Source organism: Choloepus didactylus, chromosome 19, assembly GCF_015220235.1.
Source record: "Choloepus didactylus isolate mChoDid1 chromosome 19, mChoDid1.pri, whole genome shotgun sequence".
NCBI classification, from domain to species: domain Eukaryota; kingdom Metazoa; phylum Chordata; class Mammalia; order Pilosa; family Megalonychidae; genus Choloepus; species Choloepus didactylus.
The window spans coordinates 62,360,870-62,387,555 of NC_051325.1; the positions used below are offsets into that span (position 1 = coordinate 62,360,870).

Here is a 26,686-nt window from a genome sequence, read left to right on the forward strand (position 1 = left end):
AATGAAAATGAAAGCCTATAGAACTTGGATCCTCTAGGGAATAGCCAAAAGCTGACTGTGTTATTGGTGGTGGAAAGGTATTCTAATTACATTTTTAAAAATCAGTATCTTGTCAGAAATGACAAAAAAGATCCATGGTAACTGCTACAAAAATAAAAATTTAAGTCTCAAATTATGGCGCAAACTAATAAAAAAATGTCCTGGAGATAGTCTACAGAGATGATTCGTCTGAAGAAGGAAGTAAGTGTTCCAAAGGAGGTAAACAGTTACAATGGAAGACAGTCTTTCTATTCTACTTACATCCTTTCTCAAGAAACCTTGTCTATTTCCCTTACATCCTTTCTTGAAAAACCTTTCTCAAAAAACCAACTCATCCAAGAAATGTTTGAGACGCTACTGTATATAAAACTGTGCTAGGCCATGCAGGGAAACAAAAGTTGAGTGAGAAATAGTCCTTACTTTCAAATAGGTTACTAGTCAGAGAAAAAACCACACCAAAATAGCCATTTATAAAAAAGAAAGGTAAGTACCATAAAAGAGGTATACAGACAATTCTATATGCATGTTTAAAAGAATCTCAGAGGAATTCCCAAAAAAGGAGATAAAGAACTTCAGGGTTCATTCACACGATACACATTTAAATGCTCACTATGTGCCAAGTCCTGTCTGATCGTGCCTGGGACTAGGGACAGGAATCTGAGGAGTTAAGGAGGTATTCACTTTCAGAATCCAGGCAATGAATTAAAACACAAGGTATTGCAAATGTTAAATCTGCAGCAGTCAATCAAGTTTCTTTAGCTTTCATGTTATTAAATGGGCATATTATGCAGAAACGCAAAACACACCGAAAACTTACCATTTTTTTGGGCTTCAAATCCCAGGAGTTAAGTTCAGAAGTCAATCCTTTCACTGATTTTCTATTATTTTTTACATGTTTTCCAGGAGAAGGGCTTTTATCACAAACAGCAGTATTCACATCCTTTGACAATATGTATTTCTTCCCATAGATCAGAGATTCTTCAACTGTCTTATTTAGGAGAACTGATTTAAAAGTAGTCTCAGATGCAATATGCCAATCACTCTGGTTGTTATTTTCAATATTTTTCTGCTCCAGATGTTTAGGATGATTTAGTTGTTGTCGATTGTTTCTTTTGCAAGCTTCTGCTTCTGCTTTATCTACTTTATGCTCCATTATATCTTTTTTATATTGCATCTTTCCTGGTTCTTCAGAATTATCATCAGATATTGAAGAGGATGACTTTTGTTTTTTGTTGATAACAACATCTAGCAGTGAAAGAAACAAGTTCTTATTAAATTAATAAATAGATAATATGTAAAATTTGTTAAGGCTAAAATGTTTGATAGACAGACATTTAAGGAAATAAATATTTTCCTGAATTACTATTACACAAAGAGGAAACTAGATTTCACCTTGATTAAATGTGTCTCCTGATGAAGGACTTGATCTTTCATTATTACAAAGTTTAATATTTGTTACAGGTGTCCAACATGCCCATTTGGAGTGCATTTTAGTTTCACAGATGTTGTCTAAAATACCAGGTAATCTAGAAAATAATTTCATTTGTTTAATATATTACAAAAAATGGCCCATGACTGACTCTGACATAAGACTAATTTTTATTTAGTCAATGTTTACAGCAAGCAATTTGTTAATGGTCAGGTATGGAAATATTTTCATAAATCATGATGAAAGTTATAATTTATATATAATTGGTCTGATTAAAGAATATTAGATAAAATCACCATTAATGCCACTACTTTGATATCTATCTATCTTACATATCTTACATGTTCTACTATGCATTGTATTTGAACTAAGTTAAATTTCTTCACATTCAAACTTTATTAAAAAATCTCATACATGTTAAGTCTGTCAATTTGAAAAGAGTTATGCTGGTTAATTTAGAAAAACCAGATAGACTATTCCTCACTGTCTTATTAAAATAATACTTGAGGGATGATTAAAATGCTATAACCATTACCATCTGCAAAACTAAAATAACATCAATATATGCTAAATGGTTTGATGGGTTTTCTTATACTTACAGAGGTTTACTTGTTTTTCCCACTGCCTGTGAATCAGGAACAATACTGTGGAGCTCTTCTAAATAAACAAAATTATAGTACTTTCATTTTTTCATGTAGTTAGCAGGGTGAAATGGGGATTGGTATAGAATTGTATAAAGATTTACACATTGGGATGGACTGATTAACTGATCTTATCTCCTCCCTCTCATTCCCAAACTTCTTGGGAACAGAGACTGTGTTACATTTTCTTGTAACCTCAAAATACCTTGCCCAATGTTGAACATTTTCACTATATATATGTATATATATATTTTTCTTCAAATCAATGAAAGCCAGTGGGGTTAAAGGGAAGTATAGAGAGAAGAATGTACTTTTTAAAAGAATTACTGAAATCAAACCAAAAGTACTTACTAAAATTTTGGTTTGGGAAGTCAGTGTTCTTATTTTCTGTCTTTTCTGCAACTGTAGCAGCTGTGGTATGCTAAAAACATAGGAAACATGTTAATACAATCTTCAGTTAAGGCATTATATGAAAACTTTTAAAAGTCAGAATATTAAGGTTTAAAATCTTTTAAAATAAACTTGCTTTTTATTAAGCATTTACATCTATTTCATAAATGTTATGCCCATTCTATAATATTTCCTATCCTAAAACACAAGCAAATAACTTTCATCACAGATAAGGAAGCATAAAAGTTTTACAATTTTTTCATCTCATCCATAACTAGTATAATAATTCAGTTTTCATCTGTTGCTGATATTTTCTAGAACCTTGAACATTTCCTGCTGTTAGTTTATCAGACTAAATGTTCTCATAACCATTATTTAGTCTGACTGTCTTTTCTACTCAAGTACACAGAAGACTGAATATTACTATGCCATTACTAAGGAAAAATATACCTGCTAGTCTAAGATGATTGCCCCGTCCTGAATGAATTCTCTATTTGATCTAGCCAATGGTTCTCTACAGTAGGAGGGGAGCAGTATGGACGTAAGTGGGAATGTTTGGGTTGTCACAATGACAGAAGGCTTTCTTGGCAATTAGTAAGCACAGGCCTAGGATGTTCATCATCATACAATATTCAGGACCATGCCACACAATCAAAAAACAGCACTCCTATTAAAAAGCACTCACCTAGACTTTTTAACCATTACTTTGACTAAAGTTTTTTTTTTTAATAACTTCAATTCTTACATCATCTTCTGCCACATACCCATTTAAATTTTAAAACAAAAATTCACCATCTGCCCCTTTTTTTTTTCTGTAGCACCAAAGGCTGCTAAGCTTTGAGAAAAGTACACATATTTATAATCTCATAGTCTTATGTTTAAACTTGGCCCTCAACATTGCCTAACACTTGTACTTATCTGTTACCTCTTAGGAGCTATTCCAAATCTTTACTAGTCCCTGAGTCCTCTATTTCAACATATCCCCATCAGAAACTCACTATCCTCACACTCCAGAGAAAACGAAAGCTATTAGGTGTGCCTCGTTTAACACTTTTCTGTACTTATAAATTTATCTTTATCTGTGATCCCCTCCTGTTTCCCAAAGGAACCTTTTTCTCTTACTCATTCCCAGATTTGCCCGTTTGACTTCCTGGAATGAATGCTGTTCTCCCCAATATCCATTTGACTAATCATTATTGATCCTTCAAAACTCAACTCACTCTCCTTAAAGAACATTTTGTGATTTTCACTTTCCCCTCCAGCTACAGGATTAGACACTTACACCTCCACTGGGCTCCTACTACACCTATACGTAAATCTAAGAGCACTTACTCTATATTGTAATTATCTTATTAATTTTGTAATTATCAAGCTAGACTTTGAGATACTTGAGGACAGAGTCCATCTGTATCTTATTTTTCTATACCAGAGTCTTCCCCATAGAAGGCATTAATTTGTATGCTGAACTAATGAACGATGGCCAAGTTCGTTTCTCCTACCAAACACGTAAATCAGAGTTATAGTGAATAAGTTTTATTGTCAGCACAGTAAATTATTCATATGCCAGAAACACCCTTTCTCTATTTTTAAGAATAAATGACATTTAGAAAAGAAAAAAGGCAGTACTTTAAACAAAGTGACATTCGCTGCTTGCAAACTAAGTTAGCTCAATGTATATTTCTATAATGGATTGATAAAAATTTATTTTAAAAAACGCTTTAGATGTAAAGTTACTTCATCTGTATTATCTCCTTTATTTCTTGCTTCAGCTGGTCTAGATTTAAGTGATACAGCATTCACTCCATTTTCTGATGTTTTAGAAACACAAGGTTGTTCTGTAGAGCTCATCACTTGCAGTGGTGGTTTAATTTTTCCTCTTCGTGGTGCTGCTAAAAAGGATGACAAAGGACTGCTAGATTTGTTTTTGTTTTTTTGTTACCTATTGCTATTAATGAGGTACTTTTCAGATGAGGAATGTAAGGAAGGGAGGTTCTAGGATGGTTCCCAAGTTAATAGCTTACTGAATAAGTAGACAGAGATGCCAATAATCAAGGTAGGAAACGGAGGGAAAATTGGTGGGGAAGGTAGAAACATAAATTCATTTTTGGAACTTTAAGTTTGAGGAGCCTATAGGACATTAGACAATTTGCTGTATTTTTGAAATGGAAGGTCAATATTAAATTGTCATAAAGATTAAATAAGATATTATTTTAAATGACTAGTACACATATAAGAAGCTAATAATTACTTAGCATTTAGTATATGTTAAGCACTGTCTAAATGCTTCACGAGATTCCTTGTTGAATGAGTGAATCTTATTTAATCCTCCAAACAACTTTATGAGATAGACAATTTAGTCCCACTTTGTAGAGAAAACTGATTGTAAACTTAGCTAGAGGATAATCTGTATAAAATACAGAGAGGGAACGAGGCTCAAATGGCCTGAGTGATTTGTTTTAATCACTATGTTATACTCCCTCCCATTTTTTACAATAAATTATTAATGCTGGATGCTAATATTTTGAACAATGTTTATATATCAACAGTCATTACACCTTTCTTCTAATTAGAAGATACTTGTGGTCCATATTTCATTAATTTTTATATCACCAACTTATCCTCTAGGTAAATCATGTCCAGAATTTCCCTGAATTAAATGTGTCTGTTTAAAAGATCTCTAACAAGGATTATTATAGTTTAAAACTATAAAACTTACATGTGTTGATTAATAGTATTGGGCTTCTCACAGTGTATCTATCTGCACCAGGAACAATCATTGATGCTTCAGACATTTTTCTTTTGCTAGGAGTAATTATCTTAAACCATGAGAAACAACCACAGTAAATGCACATTCTCTTTTGAGATTAAATGTCATACAATCTTACTCATAATATTTTGCTTTGACTACAGGCAAAAGATACACGGTTTTTTATAAACTACATGATATCTAGAAATTTCTGTGCTTTCAGCTGACTTGAAAGATTTTGTCTGAACATTTGGTCTTGTATAGGCAGCCAAAACAATTAAGGAATATTTTTTTAAAGAACATTTATAGAATATCCAGACTTATGATATGTAGTACTTTCATACACTAGCTGAAAATGTTTTATTGATGAAGATAAAAGTTGAGTTTACCTAGGTAATCAATGGCTTGCCAAATTCCTGTTCAATTTCATGAGGATGATGCTTGGAGGCATATTTATGTAAAATTATTTTTGCATGCTTTCATAATGTTAAGGGATGTTTAAAACTTTCACACATTTTTGTAAATTGTATTAACAGTCTGTGAAGACTAAGCTGTCTTCAGAGTAAAAAGTAGCTGCAGGAATTGAGAGACTCAGTTGGATACAAGCTAGTGGTTCCAATAAGGATTTGTATTCTCCAACATATCCCAGAGTAATTTATATAAGAGAACAGAAGTAGATAAGCAGAGGCAGAAGATCCAAGGGGCAAAAGTTTCAAAGAGTGGCATATAAAAGGATAGATGATAACATAATTGTATAGGGGCATAGGAGGACTGCTTTAAATAAGGCATCTGCCCCTAAGGGAAAGAAAAATATTGATGGAGTTGTGAATAGGTAAAAGTATGTGGGGTGTGGGGAAAAGGTGGGGAGGACAGGAGGAAAGGGAATTATAAGATTATTCAGTAGATTCCTCTTAAAGAAACTACAGTTCCTGTTCCTGCTGGTATAGTGAATGGGACCTGAAAAGATACTTATTCATATAAATGCCTCAAATAGGTAATCATTATTTAACATAGTGATATTTAACAGTAGGGTAGCGTTTCTCAAACTTCAGTGTGCTTAAGACCTTTCCAAGATTTTTTATGACTCAATAGATTTAAGGTAGGGTGTGGGATGGGAGGTCTAAGAATCTGCAATTTTATTAAGCCCCCATCAGGATTCTAATACAATGAATGAAGAAAGTGAAAATGAACTGAGACCTGCAAATTTAAGTATGCTTTAGATGGGTAAAGTTAAAGAGAACAAACAGTGTGAATGAGGGTCCGGCAGCACGGATGAACACAATATACAGAGAGGCAGTAAAACATATGCACTTACTAAAGGAGAGGATACATACTCAGATTTTGAGTAAAATTAAATTATAGAAGGTCTCAGAATTGAGTCAAAATTTAGAATCAGTGTGATAAGCACAAATCCTGAACCTTTTGGGCAGAAGAATGTTATCATGATAACGATATTTAAAGAAAACTCAGTTGTATATAAAATGGAGTACTCAAGGGATGAAGCAGTGTTGTCAAAGAACAAGTTTAGGAGGTTACTATAACGATCTAGGTATGCTGAGCTTAGCCAATGACAGAGAGAACAGGGAGGAAAGTATGTGAAAGAGACTGTGAAAGGGCAATCATTACTACCTTGGTCCTGGATATGGGAGGAAAGGAGGCTGGAATAAAATTACTGCCAGAAAAGACAATGGTAGCATTACTGAAGTATGAAGGCAGATGCAGATTTGAGGCAAAAGATAAAGAGTTTAAGTTAGATTTTAGTAAAGGATTTGAAAACATACAAGAGGAAATATTAGAAGAGTGAATGGAAATGTAACTATAGAACTCTGCAGAGAAGTCTGGCAATAGGTGTACATTTGTGGTAAACCATAAAGATATGAGCTGACATTATGTACATGAAAAAAGCTCTCTAAGGGAGGACCTACGTGGGACCCAACTCCCAGGGTTGTAAATCTCCCTGGCAATGCAGAATATGACTCCCGGGGATGAATGTGGACCCGGCATCGTGGGACTGAGAGTATCTTCTTGCCCAAAAGGGGGTTGCAAAATGAGACGAAATAGTTTCAGTGGCTGAGAGATTTCAAATGGAGTCGAGAGGTCACTCTGGTGGACATTCTTATGCACTATATAGATAACACCTCTTAGGTGTTAATGTATTGGAATAGCTAGAAGTAAATACCTGAAACTACCAAACTCCAACCCAGCAGTCTGGACTCCTGAAGACAATTATATAATAATGCAGATTACAAGGGGTGACAGTGTGATTGTGAAGACCTTGTGGCTCACACCCCCTTTATCTAGTGTATGCATGAGTAGAAAAATGGGGATAAAAACTAAAGGACAAATGAGGTGGGATGGGGGGATGATCTGAGTGTTCTTTTTTCACTTTTATTTTTTTATTCTTGTTCTGGTTCTTTCTGATGTAAGGAAAATGTTCAGAGATAGATTGTGGTGATGAAAGCATAACTAAGTTATCATACTGTGGACAGTGGATTGTATACCGTGGATGATGGTATGGTGTGTGAATGTATTTCAATAAAACTGAATTTAATAAAAAACAAAACAAAACAGAATAAAGTACTATTGCGTGCTAAAAAAAAAAAAAGCTCTCTAAGGGAGGAGACATAGAGATAGTGATGGTCAGAAGATTGGGGATCAACCTTTTAGGGCAAATCTACATTTAGGAAGTGGAGATAGAATATATATTCTGATGCAGTAACAGAAGTAGGAGCAAATTAAGATGCTAAAATAGAAGTCCAAGAAGGAAAGGGCCTTAAGAAAGAGAGGACTTGTCATCAATGCCAAATATCATAGCAAGGTATGGAGAAGGCAGCCAAAAAATGGTTCTATTGGATGTGGTCTACAGAATGGATGAGGAGGAGGAAAAAGAACCTAACACTCTATTTTCTTCCTCATGTAAATAAACAGAACATTAAATTTACATTATAAATTTGTTTTCTATATTATAGCCAAATGAAAAGACATAACAGAAAGGATACATTTTAAAAGTGGTAGTTACTCTCCTACATATCTCTAATTTGGAATTTTTGAGTGTTAAAGTATACTATACCTTGTCCTCCCCGCTCCCCCCACCCCAAACCCTTATACATATACACAATTTGCTAAAATACATTATCTTTTGTTTGTATTTGTAAAAGTCAGTGGGGGAAAAACTCTGAAACTTGATTGATCAAGGTCATTAATACACAAATTCTAGATGCTCTTTACTTTTATATAGGAATAATTTGATCTATGATTGTTTCATAAGACTATCTGAATACTGCATTTACCTGGAGCTGACTATTTTTTCCATCCCCTTGATTGCTGTTTTTGATACATTTTAGAGGTTTAGCAAATTCCTTTGGGGAGTTAGGTTTTTCTTTTAAACTAACAAGTTCTTCTTTGACTGGCGAGATTTGGCTCTCTGGCACTAAAATCTATTGGAGAATGCAGATTAAAATAAACCAAAACAGCAAACTACTGAAAGTTTACCAAAAAAAAAATCACTGAATGTCTTAATAAAGCTCTACTCATCTCACATTTACCAAGTTCAACTTTTTCTATTATCATAAACTGTTATCATTTCTTAGCCTAACAATGATATATAAATGCCTATGAAGCAACCCAACAAAAAATATCCACTTTTCCAAATGTTAATAGACACAAAAGAAACCGTGGCATTAGTGGTGGAAAATATACGTCTAATTTTTAAGGTTACCAAAACTGGTATTAATTAACAGCTGTCTACTCTCTGTACTAAAATTAATTATCATTAGACATGTTAAAATCTTATAGACAATTTATTGGGGCATGATAGATACTAGGACAATTTACCTTGTAGATAGACATTCATCACAAACATTAACTTTAGTACTATCTTATTATTTAGGATTAATTTAGCACAATAACAAAAAATCAAGTGAGTCAGAGACATACATACCTGTGATCCACTTGCATCAAAAAGTATATGCACAGATGTTTTGGCAACTGAAATACTTTGTTTTCTGGTAAATTCCTAAAATTAAATTAATTCAAAGCTGTATCATTTTATCTCAATATTTTCCATTTTAATAGCAATTATTTTCTGTTTCCTTCCAAAGTTGCCAAGTTATTCCAAATCACTGCTTTGCATATACCCTTCTCAGAATAATTCAATGACTCAACCATTAACCACAGTCTCCTTAGCTTGCCATTTTTGTACCTCTAAAATGATTCCTAACCAAACTTATCTCCCACTATTCTTCAAAACAAATCATGTGCACTGTCCAAACCTGTCAACAGAATTTCTCCCCAAACATCACATGAATTGCCACTTCCAGTTCCCAATTAAACAATATTTGGCTCATAATGTCTTCCACAATCCTGGAAAGCATCTTATCTAAATTCCATCCTTTTATCAACTTCAAAGGCCATTTCAAGCCTCATCGCCACAATAATGCCTCTCCTTCAGACCTGATTCATAATGAGCATTTTCTTCTCTCAACCTATGTAATTCATTTTCTCTATACTAATTAGACACTTCTTCTGAGGTATCATTTTGTAACTCTCACAATGTTTAGTATCTTGAGAACAGGGCACTGCCTCATCACTTTTCAACACCTGGCAGGAATTCATTAAATGGTTTGAGCAGCTACTGCTAATTTTGTCATCTGACATTCCTCCTAAAAAGTATCTCAAAGGGTATGGTTAACAAGCTGATGGCTATACTACAATACAAATTTTAAAAACTAAAATTTACATCTAGTTTTAAGAACTTAAAAAAAAAAAAAACTGCAATGAAATTTAGTGTCCCAAACTGCAAGTCCAGGATTGTGAAAATAGTAAATACTTATGAAAAATTTTAAAAACTTACCCTATACTTATTTGCACCAAAAATTTTTTGAGCCACTTTAGTGATTTCTAACGATGCATCAAAATACAAAAGCAATTCTTTCCCTTCTTTTTTGCTAATTTTCATTATCTTTTTCAGAATTATGGTCAACAGTTTCTTCGACTCTTTCACTGTATACAAATGAATCATACAGATTATTTCATATTCATTTCTATGATACCATTCTATAGGTAAACTATAAATAAGAAAAGTACACAGCATATTAATTAAAATTAACTGAATCAAAGTTCGAACATTTAGAATTTAAGTAGTTTTTTTTTAAATTAATCAATTTTGGTACTAAGAAAGCAAATCAAACCAGTTTAGCTTTCAGTGTCTCAGTTTCCTGATCTATGAATTACAAGGCAATGCAATAAACTAATGAGATAAAGCCCCAAACTGGCTCTAGAACCTCACAGATTCTTAATAAATATTCCTTGAACACATATGTGGAAACATTTTTCTTAATTTAAAAAAAGGCAATAAAAGAAAACTTTAATTACATACAATAGCTATTTTTCTAGGCACAAGCATCTATATAAATTTTTCTATGAAATCCACAATTGCTATGTGTTAACAGTAAACAATGACATTTAATAAACACTGAGTGCCAGGAAATTGGGAGGTAAGAAGCAGACAGTGCTTCTCCTCAATGAATTTATCAATTCATTGAAATGAAATTGCTTTTGTCAGTTTATAAGAGATATTCTACCCCCTTTCCCCCAAAAATAAGTAACCAAAAATTACCTAGTACCCAATTAGTTTGACTGTATTATGGACTAAATGCCCAGCACCAGGAACCACCAAGCTCCTGTCCTCCTCTTGGTGGCATGCCTGTTGTTGGCTGAGAAGTCTCCATAACTGCCCCAAGTGTGTATTTTTGGGGCAGGAGGAAAACATCCTATGGGAGAAGGCCTACTCCAAGTAGGGAAATTTTTCTGTAAATCTGAAAAGACTCTGCAGGGCCATTCATTCAATGACCTGCGCTAAGGAACAACTGTCCCTATTGGTTATAAACTTCTCTGATTCTTTTAAGACTTGCCTAAGCAGAAAAAGTCTTTGTTTTTACAAGTACATGGTCATGACACTTCCACAGGAATGACATTTGATGGTATTAGGAATTATTGTTTGAAGTTAGTGATGATATAGATTCTAACTCAAAGGGTGCCAGTGGTTTAAAAAAAAAAAAAAAGCCTGAATTTCAACAATAACAAGTTTTCAGGCTTCAGAAATGGAGATTTAGTTGGTTTTGAAGATGATAATATTTCAGGTTTTGATGATGAAAACTAGAATGTTTATAATTCTTATGGATATATTTATTGTTATATCCCTCTGATACGCATTAAAATTTCATATTTTCTGTAGCTTACTGTAAATTTATATTAAATGCAATATTGACTTTCACTGTTTGCATGAATACGGTAATAGGAATCCTTCAAATTTATTATTTTGCTGAATGCTTTGTACCTGTTTTTACTGAAAGATTTATCCACATATATTGTGACTATCTACATATGGCATGATTGACATGTTATATTTTATTGTTTGCATTGTTGAAATTTCTGATATTTTCTCTATTATGGCTTACATTTTAGCTAGTTAGCAATATTAATGAAATATCAGAAAATTACCTGTTTTGCTGCTTGCTATAAAACACAAGTATTTATGGCTGTCAATATATCTGTATTTTATAGCCTACCTAGATATTTCTATGGGATTTCAGTATACTATACTTACATGAATATACTTTGCTCTGCAAAGCCATTTTTTTAAAAAAACCTTTTAAGCCATATATAAAGAACTTCATTTTATGAAAGTATCTTTTAAAATTAGGATGTCATATATTTGCAAATAAATCATTTTAAAAATCAAGCTTTTTAAGTTATGTCATTCGATAAATGAAAATAACTTTTTACCCAATTATGTGCATTCTTATTTGGTTAGCAGCAAAAGAGAACTTCTCAGGAAGTAATGGCAATGATTCATATAAGAAATTATTTGAAACAGGGAGAGAGACAAGATTCAAAAGATGTTAAGGAAACAGAAATGAACATGGAAAATGATTAATTACAAGAGGCGAAAAAGTCAAGACTGGGAATCCTGGCAGGTTATATAGCATTTATCGATAGGAAATAAAGGAGTTTTGGGGGAGATGATTATGAGTTTAGTTGCAAACATAGGTTTTAGGTATTTGTGAAAATCTTCAAGTGAAGGTTTATTACTCACATCTGCATCTAGAGCTCAGTTGAAAAACTGGGAAAAAAGATTAAAAAGTGAAGTTGTCAATACTGTGAGATGTGTGGGAAAAGTCAGAATGAGGACTAAAGTATGTTTAATGAGCATAATAATAAAAGTTCAGTATTATCTTCAGTGGAGTGGTGATGTACACCAGAATGTAGCAAGAACAGGAATGAAAAGGAGGATGGAGACACAGAGAGTGTTAGCAAAAATTACTCTCTCAAAAATGGCTATGAATGGAAAAACAGAGTGAGATAGCAAGAAGAAGACATAGGATCCAAGTAAGGCTTTTGTCTTAAGACGTAGACATCTGAGCCCATTTATATGTCAAGAGAAGAGTACCTCTGATAAATAAAGGAAGATACAAGAGATATGAGTTGATGGAGCAAAAACCTGAAGAATGTGGATGGAGAACTCAAGAGATACTAGCCTTCAATAAGAGTAGATGCATCTCTTCTTAGAGGAGAGAGAGAAGAATATAGATGCAAATAATTTGGGAGATGTAGACTCTGATGGTCAAAAATTTATAGGTACTCTTACCTGACAAATTCATTTTTTTTCTAAATTATCATATCACAGTGAAAGAGAGAAAGGCAAGGAACTTAAGGATGGTTACAACAATTTAAATAGCTGCTGTTCAAGAACTGGGGAGAGGAGTTTACTATGAATCTGGAAGAATGTTAAGAAACAATGAGAATGAGTGTCCACTCTCAGAGATCCACTTCTGGGTAGAATGTAGTAAACTTGGCAGGCCAATAGTCCTCCTGGAAAAACCAGAAGAATTAAAATCATCATATGTTTAAAGGGGCCTGAAAGCTGTGGCTGCAACAATATCTCCAGCCTTTTTTGCTGTAGGGACATCTGCCTATTTGGGGTGTAGGCTTAGGAAGAGAGTTTCTGATCAAGCAAAGAGAAATAAGCAAGCATCTCGTGATCAGAAAGCCCTGGATTAATAAATAATAAATGTAGGTTATTTCAAGGCATGACTGATTTTCTCTAAGGGGATATTTGCTGAGTTCTGAGGCAGCACAGGTCTCTGGACTGAAAGCTGCTAAAAGTGGAGTTAACTCTTCAACAGTCCAACAGGACTTCAAGCAATGTCCTGCCTGAAAAAAGGTCCATCTCAAAAACATGATCAGTTTATCCCTCAAGACATTTGCCAGATTTTGAACTGAGTGGATTGAGAAGTTGCAAAGCTAGGATGGAATTCTCTAAAAAATACAGAGCTGTATCTCCCAAAATCTGAAGGTTTAAAAGACAGAAACATACCAAGCTCATAATCTACAAATGAGAATAGCCGTATCTGGGGAATGGAGGCAAATAAGACAGAGAATAAATCTTATTAAAATTAGAACCAAGCATAGACCAGCATTCATGATTGGATTGAAATGATAAGCCCCTCACTTTCTCTGATTAATAAAAATAAAGACGAAACCCCCTCTGGTGGAAGAACCATCTGGAGAATCTGTAGTAATTTTAATACAATGTCTATCATAAAAGTTACTAGACATGCAAAGAGGCAAAAGACCTTAGAAGCAGACCTACAGATGATTGAGCTATTACAGTTGTTAGATTTGGACTATAAAAATAACTACAGGAGACAGATATTTGGGCCCATAGGCCACCTGATCTTCTGCTTCACATGTAACAATAAACTTTCTGTCTTTGAAACCCTGATGTCATGGATTGGCTGTCATGCACATCAGGCAAAGAACCCCATATTTGTCTGGTGTCAATTTGGCGACTTGGGCAGGACCAAGTCCCTAAGAAGTAAGGGGTACAAATGCCCAAAGTTCTGGAACCCCAAGAGGACAGGTCCTCAGTGCTTTAAAAACTTTGAAGAGAGAAACAGTTTCTAATTTCAAGTTCAGACATCTGACTGGGTGAGTGGGTCACCAAGGAAAAAGTGGATCAGGAAGTTAGTACAGAGGTTCAAGTTCCCTGGACCTAGATTTTGAGGCCTGGGTCTGCTTCCAGAATGAACCCCCTTTGCTCTGACCTCTACACCTTTCTGTTTTCTGAGTATCATTCTGTACCAGGTTTGAAGCCCTGACTTGTGAAAACAAGTAATCCAACAATTAATTGGTATTTAATGAAATTAAGTAAGCATTTGATGCCTGTTTAACTATTAACTGGCATGTTACTTAGATACAGTAAGTGTTTAATGCCTTTTGATTGTTAACTGGCATGTTCAGTTTAGTTATTAATTGGTGTTACTTATACAGATAAGTGTTAAGTGTCTGCTTAAATTGTTAGTTGGTGTATGTAATGCTTAGATTCATGTGTCAACTTGGCCAGGTGATGGTACCCAGTTGTCTGATCAAGCAAACACTGGCCTAACCATTACTGAAACGACATTTGTGGCTGGTTAATAAACCAGAAAGCTGGTTTATTAAATCATCAGTCAACTGATTACTTATGTGGCTGATTACATCAATGAAGGGAGTATCTTCTACAATGAGAGAATTTAATCAGCTGGATTTAATTCAATCAGTTGAAGACTTTTAAGGGAGACAAAAGAGAACCTTCACTTATTCTTCAGTCAGCCTCTCCTAGAGAGTTCATCAAAGACCTTCGTCGGAGTTGCTAGCTCGCTGCCTGCCCTATGGAATTTGAACTTGTTCATCCTGCCCTACAGAATTTGGATTCATACATTCCAACAGTTGCATGACACACTTTTCTAAAATCTCATATTTACAGATATCTGTTGGTTCTAACTAATAGAACCCTAACTAATATAGTGTGTTATTGTATTTGTATTGTTCAAGTGTTCCTAATTGGTTACTGATGACTGAAATTTATTAAAATGGTAAGTTCTAATTCTAATTGCATTCCTGAATATAGCCCTTTAGGCTGTATTTTGAAAAATTGGAAACATTTTAGTTATAAGCCTAAGAAAGAAACAAAAAATAGTTTATTTCTGTAACAGAGTATGGCCTCAATATAATTTAGAATTAGGAGAAAAATGGCCTCCTCTGTATCCCCTTTACTGAAGGTAAAAGAGCCTGAGATAGAAATAGTCTCTCCCTCCCATACCCACCAGGGTACTCAGTTTGGCCAGGGTTGCTCTCTAAAACCAGCATCAGAACAATGAGCAAAACTTCTAACCCTGTGGCAAATGCCTATAGGAGCAGACAAACAGGGAGGCCCAAAAGGATTCGTATATGTGCATACCCCATTCTCCCCATCAGATTTATATAATTGGAAAAATACTACATTCTATAGGGAAGGCTCAAAGAAAATAGAAAACCTAATTATTTCAATATTAGCAACCTATAACCAAATTGGGCTAGTATTCAAGCATTACCAGAAAAAGATGAAAAAGTAGGATGCAAATTAGTGAGTTTTCTATTTCTATGTTTCTGTTTTCTGTGTGTCTAACTTTCTATTTTTGTCTGTTTGTGCAATGTATATTTTCCTACCTCTGGATGGTAATACCAAATTGGCAAACAAAAATTCTTAATGGAGCTCTATTTGAATGCTAAAAATAAATAAGCGAGCGCGCACACACACACACAGACACAAATTAGTATTAGTATTCCTGGAGTTCCAAAAAGAAAAAAACCCTCTAGGCATCAGGGTTCAAAGTCTTAGTTTTTGTAATTATTGTAAGCAAACCCGGACAATGGAAAGAAACCACCCTCTGAAATTTCCCAAAGAGAGTAGAGGGCTGCCTTGGGAAATGGCAAAGACTTTTCCCAATTGTGTAGGTCACAGCTTTAGATGAAATGGATTTAATAATTGCAAACAATTAAAAGGGCCAAGGAACTCTCAACAACACTCTGGCCACCTTAGGGGTCTTAAATCCCACCACTTCCATTTAAAACTTTTAAAACCAAGTTCAACAGACCAGGCCTCATTTTTTCTGTCTTGCCTATCCCTGCTCCCAGGGCCTTTTAAACCTTGGCCAAATATGAATGAACCAGCTAAGACCAAATATGAATGAACCAGCTATGAGGAAAGGGTTGGGTACAGAAATATGGGGGTAGGGGAGGGGCTGGGAGCTGTAGGCTTCATTTAGAATTCTTTCTACTGGCCGGAGATAAGAAACGGTAGACACAGAAGAAATGTGGAATAGGCCATGTTTGTTCTGAGAGAATTCTCCAATTTTAAAACCATACTTTTGCTTTTTTTTTTATTGTGAACTTCAACGTATATACATGACAGTGATAACTTTCAAAGTACGATTTCACAAGTAGTTAGCAGATTTCAAAGTATGTCACGGGTCACAGTTCCACAATTTGTCACTTCCATTATTGTAAAATAACATACATATAGAAAGGTATAATGTCTCGATGTACAGCTCAACAAGCAGTCATACAGGTAATTTCAAAAACTGATATGGGTTACAGTTCTACAGTTTCAGTTCTTTCCTTATGTGATATAAGGTACATACAGAAAGGTGAAGACCTTCAAGGCACCAAGGCACCAGTCAATGAGCAGCCACAGAGCAAATCCCAAAGGATGCCATAGGCTATAGTTCTACCATGTCATTTACCTCCCTCCAGCCATTTCAACACCCCAGCATCCAAAAAAAAGAAAAAAAAAAAAAATCTATAATTATATAAAGTTTCAATATTCACAGACCTTTGTTAAATCTTCTCTTGTTTGTTGCTACCCCTTCCTCTCAATCTTTCTCCAACTTTAGGGTTGTCTAGACAGTGAGCACCCTAACTTGTTCATATTGAAAGGGGGTGTCAACAATATGGGGAAGGGGGCTGCATCTGATAGTTGATCTTATAGAGGTTGTTGCCTCTGGGTTTTAGGAATTATCTGGTATAGGAACACTCAGATGGATTTAAGTTTCTAAAAGATAAAAGTTAGTGAGTGCATCTTTCATAGAATCTCAGGTAGGAGCCCAGGGATTTGGGGACTACTTTTGGTAAGGGCATGGCATACTGTGGCCATTTGGGATGTCTAGCTGGAGCTTACATAAAAGAAACCTCCAGGATAACTTCTCGACAGTATTTGGGACCTCTCAGCCACTGTGACCTCAGCTTGTTGCCCTTCTTTTATTTTCCCTCTTTTGGTCAAGTAGGCATTTTCAATCCCTCATTGCCAGGGCCAGGCTCGTTCCTTAGGAATCACGTCCCATGTCCCCAGGGAGAGTCATTCCCCTGGGAATCATGTCCCTGGGGGGGGGAAAGTTAAGGAATTTTATACCTTTGCAAACATAACCGCAATAAACAAATCATTATTATAAATGCCCTCGGGATAGGGGTAATTGAATAAAGTCTTAATTGCTAAATTTCAGTAAGCTAAGGAAAATGTCCTTGAGAGCTATGGGAAAGTTTTCCTGGATTTATTCTTGAGACAAATTAAACAACTGTAGTATATTTTCCAGTGTTTGATACTTTTTAGGTTGTTCATAATTTTAGGATATTATGAAAACAGATTTTAACCTCCAATAAAACCAAAGAGGCAAACACAGCTGCAAAATGCAACGACAAAGTCTAGTCCTATTCCTGTTTTTATGATGACTTTTGAAACAAACAAATACAATTTTATTCTACTTGGGTAAATTTTGTTCTCCCTAAATTTATACTAGTTTACTAATAAAATAAGTTATTATATCTATTAGATTTTTAAGATGGCAAAAAATGTAAGTTTGTGTTTAATGAAATTAAATTATTATTTTGACAAACTATTTTAAAAGCAATTATGTTTTGTAGGCTGTTTAATAAAGACAATATCAAAGATCTCCTGGGTAACTTAAGATATGCAGGTATGTGAAGTATACAGGATATGCTTTGTTAAAGAAAGGTAGGAGATTTCATCCTTGCGAATGTGTAGGACAATGCCTGGGTGAATATGGAAAGTTGTGGACGTTTTTGTAATTACTGTAAGCAAATCTGGACACTGGAAAGAAATCGCCCTCGGAAATTTCCCAAAGGCAGCAGAGGGATGCCTCAGGACATGGCAAAGACTGTTCCAATTGTCTGAGTCACAGATTTAGGTGAAGTAGATTTAATATTTTTGCTGTTGTAGACAATGCCGACTAAAATTTGATAAGCTTGTTGTGCTGGATTATGTCCCCCAGAAAAAGCCACATTCTTTAATGCAATCTTGTGGGGAAAGACGTATTACTGTGGATTAGGTTGGAACCTATTGGTTCATTATTTCCATGGAGGTGTGGCCATGCCCATTCAGCGTGGGCCTTGGTTAGTTTACTAGAGCCTTATATAAGCTCAGACATAAGGAGCTCACTGCTGTAGCTGAGACAGACATTTTGAAGATGGCCGTTGGAAGCTGATGCAGACATTTTGGAGAACACCATTCTGAAATGCAACCTGGGAGCAAGCAGACGCCAGCCACTTACCTTCCCAGCTAACAGAGGTTTTCCGGATGCCAATGGCTTTTCTCCAGTGAAGGTACTCTTTGTTGATGGACACTTTATGGCCTTAAGACTGTAACTGTGTAACCAAATAAACCCCTTTTATAAAAGCCGATCCATGCGTGGTATTCTGCATCCCGACAGCATTAGCAAACCGGAACACTTGTCTATGGGAGTGTGGTTTTGTCCTAAAGTAAAGTGCATTGTCCTACACATTTGCAAGGATGAACTCTCCTACCTTTCTTTAACAAAGCATATCCTGTATACTCCACATACCTAGGTTTTATGGAATAAGGGCAGGAATATGTAAGACAAGACCAGAATGGATATGGAAAGTTGTAGAGGCTTTGTGAAAGTGAATTTTGGTTGTCATAGTCATTGAGGACCAAAAACTTGATAGGCTTGTTTATAATATTTTTAAGAGTATTTTGTGTCAAACTGTGTATTCATACAAAACTAGAGTTTAGTATTCTCTCTGTTAAAATAAAGCAGATTGTTAGTCTGTTATTAATGAAAGGTTATAAAAATTTTTCTTAATCATCTGAGCAGTCTATCTAGAAGATAAAAATTCAATGCTGTATAAGAATAATATCCTTGTTGATGTTTATGTTGACCTTATCATCCTTTATTTTAGAATTAGAAGACGAGTCTTCTCACCTTTAAAGGAACTAAGTCTTTTTCTTAAAATCATATTAACTACTACCTATTTTACTTTTTATTGTCATTTTGGTGAAATAATAAATCAAATATTGTTCCACAGTAGCCCATTTTCTTGTTTAACATAATGTTCAAACCTAAGAACTTCTGACATTTTGTCCTCCCCAAAAAATAGAACCCTAAAGGATAACTTTTATTTCAACCTGTTGCAAAGGATTTCTTCTTCCACCTTGTAAAGTGAGGTGCTAAAAATAGTTTAAAATATTGCACAAGAAGTGTTTGGCAAGTGTTATAGGATTAAGGGGACTTTTTAGCCTTCTGTTGGTTGAATTTGTATGGGTGATATGTTGTTCATATGTTTAGAGATTATATAAAATTCCTAGAGACTTGACAAATGTTCTCACTGTCCATATTATGTACTAATACTGATCTGCATGTTAGACAACAGTATGATGTTGTTAGTCATGGTTTTAGTTATTCTTAGAAGAATGTTACATATTATGGAAGTGACCAAATTTCCTTGTCAGTTACATTACTTTGCTCTAATGCTTCTTTAAAAGCACATGCGGGGAGGCGGGGCAAGATGGTGGACTGGTGAGCTGTATGTTTTAGTTACTCCTCCAGGAAAGTAGGTAGAAAGCCAGGAACTGCGTGGACTGGACACCACAGAGCAATCTGACTTTGGGCATAATTCATACAACACTCATGAAAATGTGGAACTGCTGAGATCAGCGAAATCTGTAAGTTTTTGCGGCCAGGGGACCCGCGCCCCTCCCTGCCAGGCTCAGTACCGTGGGAGGAGGGGCTGTCAGCTCCGGGAAGGAGAAGGGAGAACTGCAGTGGCAGCCCTTATCGGAAACTCATTCTACTGATCCAAACTCCAACCATAGATAGACTGAGACCAGACACCAGAGAATCTGAGAGCAGCCAGCCCAGCAGAGAGGAGAAAGGCATAGAAAAAAAACAACACGAAAAACTCCAAAATAAAAGCGGAGGATTTTTGGAGTTCTGGTGAACATAGAAAGGGGAAGGGCAGAGCTCAGGCCCTGAGGCGCATATGCAAATCCCGAAGAAAAGCTGATCTCTCTGCCCTGTGGACCTTTCCTTAATGGCCCTGGTTGCTTTGTCTCTTAGCATTTCAATAACCCATTAGATCTCTGAGGAGGGCCCTTTTTTTTTTTTTTTTTTTTAATCCTTTTTTTCTTTTTCTAAAACAATTACTCTAAGAAGCCCAATACAGAAAGCTTCAAAGACTTGCAATTTGGGCAGGTCAAGTCAAGAGCAGAACTAAGAGAGCTCTGAGACAAAAGGCAATAATCCAGTGACTGAGAAAATTCACTAAACACCACAACTTCCAAAGAAAAGGGGGGTGTCCGCTCACAGCCATCATCCTGGTGGACAGGAAACACTCCTGCCCATCACCAGCCCCATAGCCCAGAGCTGCCCCAGACAACCCAGTGTGACGGAAGTGCTTCAAATAACAGGCACACACCACAAAACTGGGCGTGAACATTAGCCTTCCCTGCAACCTCAGCTGATTGTCCCAGAGTTGGGAAGGTGGAGCAGTGTGAATTAACAAAGCCCCATTCAACCATCATTTCAGCAGACTGGGAGCCTCCCTACACAGCCCAGCAGCCCAGAACTGCCCTGGGGGGATGGCACTCACCTGTGACATAGCACAGTCATCCCTCAACAGAGGACCCGGGGTGCACAGCCTGGAAGAGGGGCCCACTTGCAAGTCTCAGAAGCCATACGCCAATACCAAGGACTTGTGGGTCAGTGGCAGAGACAAACTGTAGCAGGACTGAACTGAAGGATTAGACTATTGCAGCAGCTTTAAAACTCTAGGATCACCAGGGAGATTTGATTGTTAGGGCCCCCCCCCCCCCGACTGCCCAGAAACACGCCCCATATACTGGGCAGGCAACACCAACTACACACGCAAGCTTGGTACACCAATTGGACCCCACAAGACTCACTCCCCCACTCACCAAAAAGGCTAAGCAGGGGAGAACTGGCTTGTGGAGAACAGGTGGCTCGTGGACGCCACCTGCTGGTTAGTTAGAGAAAGTGTACTCCACGAAGCTGTAGATCTGATAAATTAGAGATAAGGACTTCAATTGGTCTACAAATCCTAAAAGAACCCTATCAAGTTCAGCAAATGCCACGAGGCCAAAAACAACAGAAAATTATAAAGTATATGAAAAAACCAGACGATATGGATAACCCAAGCCCAAGCACCCAAATCAAAAGATCAGAAGAGACACAGCACCTAGAGCAGCTACTCAAAGAACTAAAGATGAACAATGAGACCATAGTACGGGATACAAAGGGAATCAAGAAGACCCTAGAAGAGCATAAAGAAGACATTGCAAGACTAAATAAAAAAATGGATGACTTTATGGAAATTAAAGAAACTGTTGACTAAATTAAAAAGATTCTGGACACTAATAGTACAAGACTAGAGGAAGTTGAACAACGAATCAGTGACCTGGAAGATGCTAGAATGGAAAATGAAAGGATAAAAGAAAGAATGGGGAAAAAAATTGAAAAAATCGAAACGGACCTCAAGGATATGATAGATAATATGAAACGTCCGAATATAAGACTCATTGGTGTCCCAGAAGGGGAAGAAAAGGGTAAAGGTCTAAGAAGAGTATTCAAAGAAATTGTTGGGGAAAACTTCCCAAATCTTCTAAACAACATAAATACACAAATCATAAATGCTCAGCGAACTCCAAATAGAATAAATCCAAAAAAAAACCCACTCCAAGACATATACTGATCACACTGTCAAACACAGAAGAGAAGGAGCAAGTTCTGAAAGCAGCAAGAGAAAAGCAATTCACCACATACAAAGGAAACAGCATAAGACTAAGTAGTGACTACTCAGCAGCCACCATGGAGGCGAGAAGGCAGTGGCACGATATATTTAAAATTCTGAGTGAGAAAAATTTCCAACCAAGAATACTTTATCCAGCAAAGCTCTCCTTCAAATTTGAGGGAGAGCTTAAATTTTTCACAGACAAACAAATGCTGAGAGAATTTGCTAACAAGAGACCTGCCCTACTGGAGATACTCAAGGGAGCCCTACAGACAGAGAAACAAAGAAAGGACAGAGAGACTTGGAGAAAGGTTCAGTACTAAAGAGATTCGGTATGGGTACAATAAAGGATATTAATAGACAGAGGGGAAAAATATGACAAACATAAACCAAAGGATAAGATGGCAGATTCAAGAAATGCCTTCACGGTTTTAACGTTGAATGTAAATGGATTAAAATCCCCAATTAAAAGATATAGATTCGCAGAATGGATCAAAAAAAATGAACCATTAATATGTTGCATACAAGAGACTCATCTTAGACACAGGGACACAAAGAAACTGAAAGTGAAAGGATGGAAAAAAATATTTCATGCAAGCTGCAGCCAAAAGAAAGCAGGTGTAGCAATATTAATCTCAGATAAAATAGACTTCAAATGCAGGGATGTTTTGAGAGACAAAGAAGGCCACTACATACTAATAAAAGGGGCAATTCAACAAGAAGAAATAACAATCATAAATGTCTATGCACCCAATCAAGGTGCCACAAAATACATGAGAGAAACACTGGCAAAACTAAAGGAAGCAATTGATGTTTCCACAATAATTGTGGGAGACTTCAACACATCACTCTCTCCTTTAGATAGATCAACCAGACAGAAGACCAATAAGGAAATTGAAAACCTAAACAATCTGATAAATGAATTAGATTTAACAGACATATACAGGACATTACATCCCAAATCACCAGGATACACATACTTTTCTAGTGCTCACGGAGCTTTCTCCAGAATAGATCATATGCTGGGACATAAAACAAGCCTCAATAAATTTAAAAAGATTGAAAGTATTCAAAGCACATTCTCTGACCACAATGGAATACAATTAGAAGTCAATAACCATCAGAGACTTAGAAAATTCACAAATACCTGGAGGTTAAACAACACACTCCTAAACAATCAGTGGGTTAAAGAAGAAATAGCAAGAGAAATTGCTAAATATATAGAGACGAATGAAAATGAGAACACAACATACCAAAACCTATGGGATGCAGCAAAAGCAGTGCTGAGGGGGAAATTTATAGCACTAAACGCATATATTAAAAAGGAAGAAAGAGCCAAAATCAAAGAACTAATGGATCAACTGAAGAAGCTAGAAAATGAACAGCAAACCAATCCTAAACCAAGTACAAGAAAAGAAATAACAAGGATTAAAGCAGAAATAAATGACATCGAGAACAAAAAAACAATAGAGAGGATAAATATCACCAAAAGTTGGTTCTTTGAGAAGATCAACAAGATTGACAAGCCCCTAGCTAGACTGACAAAATCAAAAAGAGAGAAGACCCACATAAACAAAATAATGAATGAAAAAGGTGACATAACTGCAGATCCTGAAGAAATTAAAAAAATTATAAGAGGATATTATGAACAACAGTACGGCAACAAACTGGATAATGTAGAAGAAATGGACAATTTCCTGGAAACATATGAACAACCTAGACTGACCAGAGAGGAAATAGAAGACCTCAACCAACCCATCACAAGCAAAGAGATCCAATCAGTCATGAAAAATCTTCCCACAAATAAATGCCCAGGGCCAGATGGCTTCACAGGGGAATTCTACCAAACTTTCCAGAAAGAACTGACACCAATCTTACTCAAACTCTTTCAAAACATTGAAGAAAATGGAACACTACCTAACTCATTTTATGAAGCTAACATCAATCTAATACCAAAACCAGGCAAAGATGCTACAAAAAAGGAAAACTACTGGCCAATCTCCCTAATGAATACAGATGCAAAAAACCTCAACAAAATACTTGCAAATCGAATCCAAAGACACATTAAAAAAATCATACACCATGACCAAGTGGGGTTCATTCCAGGCATGCAAGGATGGTTCCACATAAGAAAATCAATCAATGTATTACAACACATTAACAAGTCAAAAGGGAAAAATCAATTGATCATCTCAATAGATGCTGAAAAAGCATTTGACAAAATCCAACATCCCTTTTTGATAAAAACACTTCAAAAGGTAGGAATTGAAGGAAACTTCCTCAACATGATAAAGAGCATATATGAAAAACCCACAGCCAGCATAGTACTCAACGGTGAGAGACTGAAAGCCTTCCCTCTAAGATCAGGAACAAGACAAGGATGCCCGCTGTCACCACGGTTATTCAACATTGTGCTGGAAGTGCTAGCCAGGGCAATCCGGCAAGACAAAGAAATAAAAGGCATCCAAATTGGAAAAGAAGAAGTAAAACTGTCATTGTTTGCAGATGATATGATCTTATATCTAGAAAACCCTGAGAAATCGACGATACAGCTACTAGAGCTAATAAACAAATTTAGCAAAGTAGCGGGATACAAGGTTAATGCACATAAGTCAGTAATGTTTCTATATGCTAGAAATGAACAAACTGAAGGGACACTCAAGAAAAAGATACCATTTTCAATAGCAACTAAAAAAATCAAGTACCTAGGAATAAACTTAACCAAAGGTGTAAAAGACCTATACAAAGAAAACTACATAACTCTACTAAAAGAAATAGAAGGGGACCTTAAAAGATGGAAAAATATTCCATGTTCATGGATAGGAAGACTAAATGTCATTAAGATGCCAAATCTACCCGAACTCATCTACAGATTCAATGCAATCCCAATCAAATGTCCAACAACCTACTTTGCAGACTTGGAAAAGCTAGTTATCAAATTTATTTGGAAAGGGAAGATGCCTCGAATTGCTAAAGACACTCCAAAAAAGAAAAACGAAGTGGGAGGACTTACACTCCCTGACTTTGAAGCTTATTATAAAGCCACAGTTGCCAAAACAGCATGGTACTGGCACAAAGATAGACATATAGATCAATGGAATCGAATTGAGAATTCAGAGATAGACCCTCAGATCTATGGCTGACTGATCTTTGATAAGGCCCCCAAAGTCACTGAACTGAGTCATAATGTTCTTTTCAACAAATGGGGCTGGGAGAGTTGGATATCCATATCCAAAAGAATGAAAGAGGACCCCTACCTCACCCCCTACACAAAAATTAACTCAAAATGGACCAAAGATCTCAATATAAAAGAAAGTACCATAAAACTCCTAGAAGATAATGTAGGAAAACATCTTCAAGACCTTGTATTAGGCGGCCACTTCCTAGACTTTACACCCAAAGCACAAGCAACAAAAGAGAAAATAGATAAATGGGAACTCCTCAAGCTTAGAAGTTTCTGCATCTGAAAGGAATTTCTCAAAAAGGTAAAGAGGCAGCTAACTCAATGGGAAAAAATTTTTGGAAACCATGTATCTGACAAAAGACTGATATCTTGCATATATAAAGAAATCCTACAACTCAATGACAATAGTACAGACAGCCCAATTATAAAATGAGCAAAAGATATGAAAAGACAGTTCTCTGAAGAGGAAATACAAATGGCCAAGAAACACATGAAAAAATGTTCAACTTCACTAGCTATTAGAGAGATGCAAATTAAGACCACAATGAGATACCATCTAACACCGGTTAGAATGGCTGCCATTAAACAAACAGGAAACTACAAATGCTGGAGGGGATGTGGAGAAATTGGAACTCTTATTCATTGTTGGTGGGACTGTATAATGGTTCAGCCACTCTGGAAGTCAGTCTGGCAGTTCCTTAGGAAACTAGAAATAGAGGTACCATTCGATCCAGCGATTGCACTTATCGGTATATACCCGGAAGGTCGGAAAGCAGTGACACGAACAGATATCTGCACGCCAATGTTCATAGCAGCATTATTCACAATTGCCAAGAGATGGAAACAACCCAAATGTCCTTCAACAGATGAGTGGATAAATAAAATGTGGTATATACACACGATGGAATACTACGCGGCAGTAAGAAGGAACGATCTCGTGAAACATATGACAACATGGATGAACCTTGAAGACATAATGCTGAGCGAAATAAGCCAGGCACAAAAAGAGAAATATTATATGCTATCACTAATGTGAACTTTGAAAAATATAAAACAAATGGTTTATAATGTAGAATGTAGGGGAACTAGCAATAGAGAGCAATTAAGGAAGGGGGAACAATAATCCAAGAAGAACAGATAAGCTATTTAATGTTCTGGGGATGCCCAGGAATGACTATGGTCTGTTAATTTCTGATGGATATAGTAGGAACAAGTTCACAGAAATGTTGCTATATTATGTAACTTTCTTGGGGTAAAGTAGGAACATGTTGGAAGTTAAGCAGTTATCTTAGGTTAGTTGTCTTTTTCTTACTCCCTTGTTATGGTCTCTTTGA

At 36.0% G+C, this 26,686-nt stretch overlaps 1 protein-coding gene across 1 annotated transcript in view; it reads right to left on the bottom strand.

Moving 5' to 3' along the window:
* Positions 1-26,686, bottom strand: part of SYCP2 (synaptonemal complex protein 2) — a 110,124-nt gene that overhangs the window by 51,761 nt on the left and 31,677 nt on the right. The window contains exons 15-23 of the mRNA XM_037811663.1: positions 10,098-10,246; positions 9,186-9,260; positions 8,536-8,682; positions 5,216-5,315; positions 4,234-4,388; positions 2,461-2,530; positions 2,068-2,125; positions 1,432-1,565; positions 857-1,284 (exon numbers count right to left, since the gene is read on the bottom strand). Coding sequence (XP_037667591.1) covers positions 857-1,284; positions 1,432-1,565; positions 2,068-2,125; positions 2,461-2,530; positions 4,234-4,388; positions 5,216-5,315; positions 8,536-8,682; positions 9,186-9,260; positions 10,098-10,246 — 1,316 coding nt within the window. The remainder of the gene's footprint in view (positions 1-856; positions 1,285-1,431; positions 1,566-2,067; positions 2,126-2,460; positions 2,531-4,233; positions 4,389-5,215; positions 5,316-8,535; positions 8,683-9,185; positions 9,261-10,097; positions 10,247-26,686) is intronic.